This window comes from Montipora foliosa, chromosome 3 (assembly GCF_036669935.1).
Source record: "Montipora foliosa isolate CH-2021 chromosome 3, ASM3666993v2, whole genome shotgun sequence".
Lineage (NCBI taxonomy): Eukaryota > Metazoa > Cnidaria > Anthozoa > Scleractinia > Acroporidae > Montipora > Montipora foliosa.
Window position 1 is genome coordinate 32,735,893 of NC_090871.1, and position 12,500 is coordinate 32,748,392.

At 37.9% G+C, this 12,500-nt stretch overlaps 2 protein-coding genes and 1 long non-coding RNA gene across 7 annotated transcripts in view; 1 reads left to right on the forward strand and 2 right to left on the reverse strand.

Moving 5' to 3' along the window:
- The window catches only part of LOC137997308 (tetratricopeptide repeat protein 36 homolog), a 3,913-nt gene extending 1,872 nt beyond the window's left edge, over positions 1–2,041 (reverse strand). Inside the window, exon 1 of the mRNA XM_068843224.1 lies at positions 1,736–2,041. Within this exon, the coding sequence (XP_068699325.1) occupies positions 1,736–2,015 (280 nt within the window). The 5' untranslated portion in view covers positions 2,016–2,041. The remainder of the gene's footprint in view (positions 1–1,735) is intronic.
- Positions 2,042–2,051: 10 nt separating this feature from the next.
- LOC137997309 (type-1 angiotensin II receptor-associated protein-like) overlaps positions 2,052–12,500 on the forward strand; it is a 46,191-nt gene continuing 35,742 nt past the window's right edge. For both annotated transcript variants that reach the window (XM_068843225.1, XM_068843226.1), the window contains exons 1-3: positions 2,052–2,369; positions 2,769–2,803; positions 11,725–11,836. In XM_068843225.1, coding sequence (XP_068699326.1) covers positions 2,325–2,369; positions 2,769–2,803; positions 11,725–11,836 — 192 coding nt within the window. In that variant the 5' untranslated portion in view covers positions 2,052–2,324. The remainder of the gene's footprint in view (positions 2,370–2,768; positions 2,804–11,724; positions 11,837–12,500) is intronic.
- The window catches only part of LOC137997311 (uncharacterized), a 2,332-nt gene continuing 1,652 nt past the window's right edge, over positions 11,821–12,500 (reverse strand). For all 4 annotated transcript variants that reach the window (XR_011122451.1, XR_011122449.1, XR_011122452.1 and 1 more), the window contains exons 2-3: positions 12,277–12,459; positions 11,821–11,945 (exon numbers count right to left, since the gene is read on the reverse strand). This is a non-coding gene — a long non-coding RNA (uncharacterized lncRNA). The remainder of the gene's footprint in view (positions 11,946–12,276; positions 12,460–12,500) is intronic.

Here is a 12,500-nt window from a genome sequence, read left to right on the forward strand (position 1 = left end):
TCTAATCGCCAACGCTTGATTTTTGGTCGCATTGGCGACCAATGAGTCGCAATGTCGAGCCCTGATATTGCTGAATTCTGCTTCTGAGATGCACTGTATGGTTGCATTAATGAAATTAGACAGAGGAGCAAAATTTCTATCCCTAAAATTTCCAGACTGGTATTCTTGTTTTGACGTCACTGTTCTGCTATCCCCAGACTCCTTACTAGCTTAGTTTTGTACCTTGCCAGAAGTGAAAATTCCAGCATGGAATTTTTTTAATACTTTAGTATTGTTTTTATCTCAGGAAACCATGATGTTTCCATCAATTGAGTAAATAAAGAAAAATCTGTCAGATCCACTTTAAGTGAAAAGAGGCGTAATTGCATTTTAGATGAGAAGGTATAGAATATCAAAGAACCAGCCCAAATTGAAAAAAAATTATTGCCAGTACTCTATCACAACTTTGTATTTAAAAAAGGTTGTAACCCAAACAATGAGATCACGGCCAAGACTGAAAACCTCCACAGAGTGAACATGAAAATCCCTCACATGACTATGAAAAAATAAGGAACGTTAATATAGATCATCACACCGGACATTTCTTCGTCTTCTTCTAATAATAATAATAATAATAATAATAATAATAATAACAACAATAACAATAACAATAATAATAATAATAATAATAACATAAAAAAGATCTCACATTGGCATACTAAAGCTGCAGCTACACAAGCAATTTTTTGCTTGCGCTGGTTTGTCACGTCGCCAGAACGCCATGAAAATCACAGGTGTAACTACCCTTGACCTGGCGACGCGCAAGAAAAAAGTCGCCAGTTCCACAGAGTGGACACGAAAATCCCTCACATGACTATGAAAAAATAAGGAATGTTAATTAATATAGATCATCACACCGGGCATTTCTTCTTCTTCTTCTTCTAATAATAATAATAATAATAATAATAATAATAATAACAACAATAACAATAACATAAAAAAGATCTCACATTGGCATACTAAAGCTGCAGCTACACAAGCAATTTTATACTCGCGTTGGTGATGCAATTTTTTTCAAATTTGTCGCGTCACCAGCACACGATGAAAATCATTGGTGTAACCACCCTTGACCTGGCGACGCGCAAGCAAAAAGTTGCCAGAGTTGAAACTTTCACGAGAAAATTACAGAGATAGTTGCCTGTGTAGCCACCCTGCAACTTTTTCGGCCCGCGTTTGCGACACGACTAAAAAGTATTTAGCCAATGAAATTAAAGGAGGAATATCTGATTACAGTGCCCGAGTCTCTTGAAATATGCGATTCACGCGGCCTTCAGTTTGTAGCCAAAATTTGTCACAAGTGTAGCCACCCTCGCAGGCGACGCGACAAAATTTGAAAAAAATCGCATCACCGGCGCGAGGAAAAAGTCGCTCGTGTAGCCGCGGCTTAAAACTAAATTGGTAGGAAGGACAATGAAATGAAGGTATCGGTTTACTTCAATAGCGTAGGTGATGAGAAATTCCAGAGATTAGCGCCTGACACCATAGTTAATGTATGCTCACACCAAGAAAGCTAAACTGCAGAATACCAGGCCACTTATGCATATGAATGGATTGCATTGTTATATATAAGAAACTTACGCCTTGCTCTTAAAATGATGCCGATACCACAACACAATAGCGACCGGCCGGTATTCTGCAGTTACTACTTTTTCACTGGTTTAACAAAAACCTCATTGTACTGTTTCTGGAATATTACCATTCAATCTCCACAGCTGAGCTCTATTGTTAAAACAAGACGAACGCGTTGGACATATCTCACAAGCTTCATTGAAACACTCCAAAGCACCTTCTAAATCTCCCTGTTCAGCCTTCTCGATCCCCAATTTTTCTAAATCCTTTGCCTTCTTAGAATCTTCTGTACTTTCTTCGTTGATTTCATTTTCAGTTCGAGGTGGACTCTGAGAAATATCCCCGAGAGGCAACAAAGGATTGAAAATGCTCTCAAGTACGGCTTTATCTTTCGCATTGGCTGCCATTTTGTTTACTGTGGTCGTGCCGGAGCACTGGAAACCACTATACGTTCATCCCGTTCCCAAATGAGGCATAATCCATGTCATATGCCGATTTTGGCCGTTTCCCGAAATTTCATCACCCTTTTCGAGTCAAACCATTCCTCCCGCCCGATTGACCTTACTTTTGGATCTATTAAGTTTTCTACTGGAAGGAGCCAGAGGCACAAAAAGGAGAAAGGAGAGCCCACGCCCGTAAAGACCTGATTGCTTTCCAAAATCGAGAAGTGAAGTTCTGGGTTCCACTGTTGTACGTATGCTTACTTCCTTGTAAGTATGGAGGGATCGATAAAGGTGAATCTTCCTTCTGTTTCCCTTAAGGTAAGCAAATTTCTGAGTTGTTTTGTAGTTTTCTACCTGTCTTGTTTTTTAACTAATCGAAGGTTGGAATGCGTAGCTAATTGATGCACGCGTTTTTGCCTGCAGCTGAGCTCTGCAAAAGAGGAAAGTCAGAAATACAAAAACAAACACAGGCGTTCTTATAGGGAGTAGAGAGCGTGTAGTACACGCTAAGCTCAATCTAATTCAATAGGATGCAAATTAAACTAATTAATTATTAATTGGAAATGGTGTAAGCTTGACCATTTCTTAAAACTCAAACTTTAAGTCAATAAAATGAGCTTAAGCTTTCGTGGTTATAATTGTTTTTACTGTGCAGGCCCAGGCCAAATTGATTTTAAACATTTATCCGTCAGTCTCATCGTGTTTTTTCTGTTCTAGATTGTGATCGCTGTGCATTTCGTCTTGACCATTTGGTAAGTATATATGTTCGAGTAATTAATATAAGCTCAGTTTGCAGCAAGGTTAGTCATGTGATATCTGTGTGACAGTGTCGTATAACACAGAAAAGAAATTAGATTGGCCTATATAAACTTTTGCTAAAACTGAAATTTTCAGTTTTCGCAAAAGTTTTGTGTTTTCGTGATTGTGGTTGCTATATTACAATAGTTGACTCCAGGTGATGATTGCCAAATATACTTTTCTTATGCTAATTTATTTTTTTTCATCAATCAAGAATAACAGTATTAGGTTAAATTTGGGATTTTTGTGATTATTGTTGACTTGAAATCTCATTGAAATTTATTTAGAATGTTTATAGGCAACTACAGCAAATGCAAATCATCCATCCTTCCATGATCTCTCTTAATTAAAGGAGAACTGAAGGCCAAAATCAGCAAATTATTTTTCCAACATTGTGTTTGAAAATCCTAACATAAATAAAGTGTGTTATATTTCTCCTCGTTTTCTGTTCTTTGCGAGAAAATTACATTTGAAGTTGGGCTTTTCCCGCTGTTTCTGCCTTTTCAGTGGGGGCTCAAAAACTAAATCAGCACCCTGCTGTGACGGATGCAGCCTTCTCAAAATGTTTTTGGGGAGCAGGTTATAAGGAAAGTGGAGACGGTTTTGGTGCCAAGGGCACCCAAGCGAGTGCCCAAAGGGTGCAAGTTAGGCATGTTCCCCTAGGAAATTTTTGAAATTTAGACACTCTCCGATGCAATTTAATGCAATCTGGGGGATTTAAAGTGATGAAATTTCACATATGGAATTGACACTTGCATGGTATCTGATAAGAAATACTCAAATGTTAGTTAAATAAACAGTTCACGTGCACCACGCAAAAAAATATTGCGGATGCCAATTTGTACGCCAAACAAGCATTTTTGCAAGCCTTTATATCATCTCCAGTGACTTTACTTTAGAGCTAAAATTGTGTCGTCTGGTTTTTTTTCTGCCTCGCCTGTGGTAATAAAAATAAGACATTTTCTGACTAGAAGGAGACGGTCAAACTTTCTCAGGAGGTGGTTCATTGAGCCGTTGACCAGCCGGTTTTGAGAAGGCTGCGTATGATGTGGGGAACAGAGATTTTGTAATCAAGCCGCAATTCTGGTGGCCCGAAATCGGAATAAAGACTTTTATTTTAGTTGAAAAATGACAGATATGCCAGAAAAAAAGTTGAAACATTATTCTGCTTGGTCTAAAGTGTAAATAAAAAACGCTCACAGGGATGTAGCTAAAATTTTGTAAAGACGGTAACATGCACTTAACAGGCGGAAGGCCCAGTTGGACACGCCAGGGCGTGTCCCTTCCAGCTGGGTCCAGGGGCATACTTCCCCGAAAATTTTGAACTTTAGACTGTCATAAATGCGTTTTCCTCGATTGTAGGAGGTAAATTCATGGCCATTTGGGATGTTTTCAGACCATTTCTTGTTGCCTTTTTAATGAAAAAAACGTCACGTTGTTTGAACACATGCTCTCAGTGTCTCGTGCCAATTCTGCTGTAGTAATAGCACTTTCTTTGAATTTTCACTCGGTCCGCCAGAGTTTGGTGAAGTAACTTCAGCAGAGTTGAAGAATTTCTTTATACCGAGTACCTCGACTCAGAATCACTTTTCCTCCTAACATTTCAGCGTACATACGACACGGTTGAGATACACGAACTGTAGATTTACATTACTTGACGCATGCAAAGTAGAAATACCACTGGCCAATGAGCTTTTTACCAAACACACAGGCCTTCTGATATTACACGATGGTGCGATTTTGCACAATCGACCTCAAATCGCATCCGATCGCTCAATTCACAAAAAATCGCATAATTCACAAAAGAACGCACAAAATTCATAAAATAAAACATAAATCAACAAGTTTCTTAGGAGTTCCTGTGCAGAAGACCTCTTTTTTTTTTTACTTATCCCAACTAATGTCGATCAAGATTCATAATTACTGTTCCATTGTGTTTAAAGTGTCCTTAGGGCACCAAAAACGTGTTTTTCTTATCCTGAAATCTTGAAAAACAAGCTTAAAATTGCTCAGAAAAAAATCGCATAATTTACATTATTTATCACATAATTGGCCTTTCTAATCGCATAATCTGCCCTGGAAATTTCGCATACTTTGTATTTTTTCATCGCACCCTATCAGAAGGCCTGAACACACAAGATCTTGGATCATGTTTTACGTACCCTTGTAATGAATCAACCTTTGGGACATTTCTACAACCAGTGTCCGTCAATACAGTTTGAGTGCGTAGTACATTTCTTTTTTCATATTAAGTTAAATAAAATAAATGACGAACCCCAATCTTGGCTTACAACTGTCAGCAATAAAAAAGCTACATTAGTGACATTTAGATCAGGTAAACATACTCAATTCAACATAGCTAATGTAACTAAATAAACTTTTGCCACTGATGTCTTTTTCTGTGGTGAAATAGACCTTGAAAAACGATACATATTACTCTAAGAAAGAAAACTTCAGTCGCACAAGTACATAAAAGGCGAAATATTTGTAACTTCTCACGTACAGATTTGTTTTGTTTTTTGTTAAAATGGACAAAATCAGGAAAGGAGTGATCTACGAAAAGAAAAATGGGGGTCAAAAGTGCATTCAAGAGCCTAAAATCACTGCGAAGTTCTCAAAGCAATTTTCTTTTCGCACTCTCACGTCATTGCGTGACAGTTCCGAGAAGACCTGTGGGTCCACAGCTTTTCCATGATGCCACTCGCTTTCATGTTCCATTCTTGTGGAAAATGTTTGCGCCTTTAGCATGGTGTTTACCTTCGTGGTCTGCGATGCATGACGTGTGTGTGAGATAGTAGTAGCAATGAGCGTGAACGTCCTTAAATTTAAGTACCGTATTTACCCGTGTATAAGTCGACCTTTTATGGCCTTAAAAGAAGCTCCAAAAATTGCCCTTGACTTATACACAGGTTAAAGATTTTGAGCCAAGTTCCAGCTAAGTAATTTATTCAAAATTAACATAATAATGTTAAAGTTGTCTTGGGCATAACAAACGCAGTGGACAAAAGCCGACGTAAAAGACTTCAAAATGAATGACAAAAGACTTCAAAACGAATGTAAGCAATTCCAGTTGAAATGAAAAAGGATTTGTCCAACTCTAAATGTTGAAGATACTCACAAGCACAAATATGAAATAGACACTGGAAATTTCGTTTTCCAAAGGCGGAAAGCTCTAAAAGTCATTTCTGTTTCTTCGAATAAAACACGATCGTTCAATGGCTTAGTAACCTGGCACAATACCTCGTGTTTGCGTGCAAGCATCGTCACTCGTGTTGCGTGAAAATGCTGGTTGGTAATGAATATTTTTTATTCTTTATACAAACCTGGCAGATTTAAATGCTTTTGCAAACTTTGTATTGTTTGGTTTATGAGTTTTGTTTTGTTTGTCATTTGAGAAATCATAAGTCAAGGACCAATTAAACCTTGCACATTTTCGCATCATTCGCAAGTTATTTTCAAAACTCCTGCTTCTGTGATGTTGCATTGTGCTTATCCTCTAAAGCCCTTTATTCATGAACAGCGAAACAGGTGAGTTTGAGGTTTACATGTTCGATTTTCTGAGAACTTTTTCGAAACTCAAGGACAAAATGCCGGCATATACAACAGCTGTTGAACAACAAAACTATTAAGCGCTTGAGGCCCTGATTTTTTTTTGTGTATCCACATTTCCACAAATCGAAGAATACAAGATTAGTGTCCCATGAACATTCAACAAAGAAATTAAGAAATTGCGTTTTTTGCCATCAAAAAAGGGGGGTCGACTTATACACGGGTAAATACGGTAAGTCTTCCACATCATTTTCTCCTGGATCAGGCTCTCACACAATTTTTAAGTTAGTAATGGCTTCCATTAAAATAGGAAAATTCCAGTTGGAATAAGCAGCTGTCTTTTTTAAATCAAGGCTTAAAACACGGGTTACTTAGTGTTTAGTTAACCCATTGACTCCTGAACTGCCCCTCATTGACGAGTAAAATTTGTGTGGCGTTAGACAGTCAGTCAAATCGATTAAGTCTCACTCCGGGGAATCAATGGGTTAATGGTTGTTAAAATGGTGAAATCCAAAGAAAAAGAAGGATAAATTCTTGTTTTTGGTCATGGCAGCACTACTTAACTCAGTGATTCCTGAACTGCCCCACACTGATGAAGGGAAGGAAAGGGAAAGAAAAACGAACTTTATTTAAGTGTCTAGTTGTTCTAGCGCTGGAACACTAATTGGGGACACTGTAAACCGAAATTAGTACAATTAACGCAAATCAAGTCAAATGTTGGTTTTTGAGGAGAGGGGAAACCAGAGTACCCAGAGAAAACTCTCGGGGCAAAGTAGAGAACCACCAAACTCAACCCACATATGACGCAGAGTCTGCGAATCAAACCCAGGCCACATTGGTGGGAGGTGAGTGCTCTCACCACTGCGTCATCCCTGCACTCCTAATGAGTAAGATCTCCAGGCATTAGACAAAGTAGAATCTATCAAGTCTTGCTTATAGGAGTTAATGGGTAAATAACAGAACTAGTAATGATTTATTTTTATTTTTTTGGGTACCACATGGACTGCTATTATCAAATTTTAATACCAGGCTAATTTTATTGTTATGGTACAAAATGACCCAGGAAAAAATTGGTGCACTTTCCCCCTTTAGTATAATTTGACCTGGACATACTAAAAGCACCATACATCAGCCACATTTTGTCTACATGTAAGTTTATCATAAAGCATGATTGAAAATTTGATTGATAATGAACCCTGGCTCTGAGTTTACTTCTGCAAGGACTTTTACAATGGCACATAATCTTCAATTGTCTTTGCACGTGCCGATCAAGCTTTTTTCAGTGGCAAATGAAAGGATAATGATAGGAAGAAGAAGATCTAAGAAGAAGAATGATAATAATTTAGTTAATAATAATAATGATGTGCAATTATAACAGGTAATCACATGGGGCTGAGTAAAATTAAGGATTAATATATCACAAGGGCAGTTTGTGCAACTTCTGAAAATATGCCTTGGGTGATTAATCCTTAATTTTAAAAGGTGACACACTATTACTTGTTTATAAAAGTTTTGTTTATTAAGGAGGTCAGAAATGCACATTTTTGTTCAATTTTGCAGGAAGCCATTTCAATACATGTTCAATGTTTCAGTGAACTGTAAAACACAGTTAAATGTCTGCCTAAGTTTGTCCAGATGGATAATGCATCGTATATCGTTCATCCTGTGTTTACTCTAGTCTAGACGGATAACACGAGAGACAGGTTATGCGTCTCTCGTATAAAAACGCCTGGAGTGAAAGTAATTTTGCCTGGGGCAATTACCAAAATTAATGAAAAGGTCCTTGTCTTAGCCAATCAACATTTAGTAATTTTACCCTCTATGTTGATATAAATAATGATAATAATAATCTTTTGAGAAATTAAAGGGATACATGTAGGTAGAGTAGATTAAGAGAAAAGAAAGATTGCTCTGGCTACATTGTTGGAGATTCTGAAATTGTCCTTGGAGAATTGGCGTAATCACACTGAGGGTACCCTTCAACCAAAAGCCGGCTCAGTTTGGCACAGCAACAATTAGTTACCTGTTTTTGGTACCTTAAAGGTAGCCACGCAGATGCAATGCGATATTATTCCAGAGACCTATTTATTATTCTGATAAATATGAGGAGTCAGATCTTCCCATTGAAAGAAAGGCATAGACTTGCGAAAAGTCCTTCGTCTAGATATGCGCGGAACGAAGGACTTTTCATACTTGATTGGCGCCAATTTAGCTACCCAAAAACGGGTCGCTGAGCTAGGCCAATCAGAGTAGTCCTCGTGGACCCCAGGGGATAGAGTTGCCAATCAAAATTTGCCACACGCAGTGAAGCGTGATTTTCAAACATGCTACTGGGTGTTCCAAATTACGCGACCATCAGAGGAAAATAATTGAAGAATATCTGTCTTGCATAGATCTATCTGTTTGTGTCTTCTCCAACCGGAGCTGGGAAAAGTCTGACCTTTGAACTAGTCCCATGCGCTTTTGGTCATTTACTCGGAGCGGGTGGCAATGCTATTGTCTTCGTAATTCTTCCACTGATTTCACTCACGAAAGATTTGGTCTCTAGGCGGTCGCTATTTAGGAGACAACACATTTAAAATCTTAAGTATAAACAGGTGTCTGGAAGTCCCGAGGCGATTCTCAACGACTATCAACACATTTTTCGTTGAATGGAACAAAAAAATTTAAAATGCATGTGTATTCATTGACGAGAGTCATTGCATCGCTAAATGGTAAGCTTAAGTTTCACTAAGATGTATCTTTTAATCCCGGTCTAGTACGTCTCCTACACCTGAAGCGTACCTGATCTTTCATGAGTGAAATCAATTGACTTTCTTGACGATTCGAAGCTTCCCTTACTTGCTAATCTTTCGAATATATTAGTCTTTCGTTTCTATCGGCACAAATCACGGCACAAGTGTTGGTCCAGAAAATACCACTGGAGATCTCCTTTCCAAGCGGCGACTCGAGATTGAAAAAAAAGCTTTCGTTTTATTTCATCTTTGTTTCTGATACCTTTAGCACAAAGTTAACAAATTTCCTCTTTCGATTTTCTAGAAACAAACATGTTTGACTGTTTTCGTCGGATTGCGCCATCAAGTTCAGGGCTTGCGAATGACGTCATCTCCTTTTTGGCGCGAGACGCAAATGAAAACTTTGCAAGCGAGACAAGTCGACCTCTCGTGACTTCGTCGCTCGCTCATTCACTTTGCGTACGAAAAATCATGATTCGCTCGCCGAAACATTTTCTTCTGGGGTTATTGTGAGGTCGACTTGTGGCAAGTCTAAGAAAGGCATTGCGTATACAAGGCATAAATGATGGCGTCTATGAAAGGCAATCCTGTGTTGTACACTGTATATGTTGTAGTTAACAAATTTTGTCCGGTATTTTTTTGACTAGGAACCTTGTTACATTTTTTAACCAGGTAAATATAATATTTTTGAACTAGGTAGCTGTCTAAGTGGGATTTTTTTTTTTTTTTTTTTTTTTTTTTGGGGGGGGGGGGCAGGGGGTGTTGTGGCTGATATTAAAAAATTGACCACTGTCTTTCTCATGTTTATTAAGTACTGTACTTTATTCACACAAAAATTGGAACTAATAACTGCTGCAACAATTCATGTTTTAACTTGATTTGAAAAAGAAGTTGAAGTGAACTTGGAAATGATTAACATGCCAGCTTTTATGACAATTTGCTACTCTTGAAATTTTCTTCAATCTTTGTGGGTTTAGTATTTGTATAGATCACATGATTTCGAGTGCAATTTGGAAGAAATAAGCACAAGTAAATTTAAATCAAAGACGACTAAAATTGCACGAGCCTGTAGGGCCAGTGTAATTTCTAGTCTTTGAAAAAATTTACAAGTGCTTATTTATTCCGAATTGCACGAAAAAAATCATGTGATTACTTATTAATTTATGGTTAAAGTGGTACTATGATCAAAAAATCATTTCCTTTTTTTCTTCAGATTTTGAAAGCGTGTTTGATTAACACCTAACTGGCAAAATTTTGAGCTTTGAGTTTTATCCAAAGGCTGTTTATTTTGAGTCTAAATTTTGGATTTCACGGTACGCCATTACTCACGTTCAAAACTGGCCAATTGGACCTCAGAGGGTTGGATCTAGAGAAAATGACATCATTTACTCACTAGCTTAAAATTCAGCGTGTAAACGCAATTTATTACATATGCAAAACACGGGTTTAAAAGTCTGAAAGCCCGAAACTCCCGTGCTGCATATCTTTGACGTCATTTTCTCCTCGACCCAGCTCTCTCAAGATTTTAAAGTTAGTAATGGCGAACCAATAAATAAGAAAATTCCAGTTAAAAAAGACAGGTGTCTTTTTAAAATCAGAATTAAAACTTGGGTCAGTTAGTGTTTAGTTAACGTAGTTTTGAAATCCAAAGGAAAAAAAGAATTGTTTTTTTGGTCGTAGTACCACTTTAAGTAGAAGAAACGCATAGCCAAAAGTATCATGCAATCGGGGAAAAATTGCGCTATAAATTGTGCCATCCAAGGCGTGTGCTTGATTTGAAAACAAAAGATTTGACCCTAAACCCTATTGTTTATTAGCCAATCATAATCCAGAATTTTGATGTGTAATTTGCACTGGTATTACACTTTTTGCACTGTGTTATGTAACACTTGAACTGCACTGCTCTCAGCCAATCAGAATCTAGTAATTTTTTTTCACGTATATTATACTAGTAACCGCATGGTATCTCAGGGAGCTACAGTAACTTATGTTGTATCATTTCCTCAGAAACGATTTGTAGTTATTTTGACCACAACTTACCTTGTTAAATCAAACAGAATGCACCCGCGTACTTAGCTTCAGAGTCTAGCCAAGGGCAAAGTATTTCAATCCTGCCACGTAGTCATAGTACTCCAGGCACTTCTTAAAACCCTCTCAAGAATTACATTTTCTTATCCCCTAGCTTCAGTCCTATAAGATTGGTTCTTCCTAGTACCCTTCTCCAGAGCGACCATCTAACACACTTCAATAATCTAAGATTACTACAGGAAATAAGCTGTATATAGCTGAGTACAGTGCCCTAGTACAAATCAAGGTGGAAAACCAATTGTTGATTTTTTGAAAAAAGAGGGCGAAGCTCTCTGAGCAGAGTAGAGAAGCAACAGAGAAAAAGTTTGCGTTACCCTAGCTCTTGTTCGCTCGGGTTAATAGTTATGGTATGCACGTCGTGTATGACAATACTATACAGTTGGGTTTATAAAATCCTGTTTGTAAGAAATAATTATGCTGGGGAAATATTTAGGCAAACATACTAAGAACCTGGGTATGCTTTCAATTGGTTGATATAGCTTTATCTTTGTTTTCAATTTAAGGGGAGATCAGATAGGCTGGCTGCCTGGTACATATCTTTTTTGTAACTTACTTGTACTTGCTGTTGGAGTTTGGGCCGTGGCCTCACCAGAAAATGAAGATGCATCACAGTTGGTATGAGTCTCATTATTCAGGGGCGGATCTAGCGGGAGGGTGCAGGGGGTGTGCCTTCTTCCCCCCACCCTCATTCTTCCACAAGATGGCTTGCTGCTTTCTAATACAACTGGTATTAGATGCAAAAAAACAAAAAAAAAAACAGAAAACAAAAGAAAAGTCTCCAGTCAGCTACAGTTATGCCATTCTTAAGTGGTACCCCCCCTCCTAAGAAAAATCCTGGATCCACCCCTGTTATTTGCAGCTTTGACATTACATGAACCAAAAAAAATGTAGTTTTGGCTTTTTATCACGATGGTGAAGTACACTAATACTAAAGTACTATCTGTTGTCTTGTGATGTTGTCACTTGTGGTTTACATGTACACTGTAGATTGTCTTTTCGACTGCATAAATTAACTAGTCTCCTTCAGGCCATAATATAATCTAGTTAAACATCACCTTACTAAAGTATGGTGCTCTGTTGTGATTGTTGGTTTTCCACAGCTGTATTTGGTGTTTTTTAAAAAATCCTTTCTTTTTGGGTGAATCCCTCCCTCGGTGGGCCACTGTCCCAAAGCTCTTCTGTTGTTGTGTTCCTTAATCATTGGTGTCCATGCTTCTGGCATTCCCATTCAACTGTCCCTGTTGATGTTGACAGTTTAATATTAAAGTCTTAATATGTG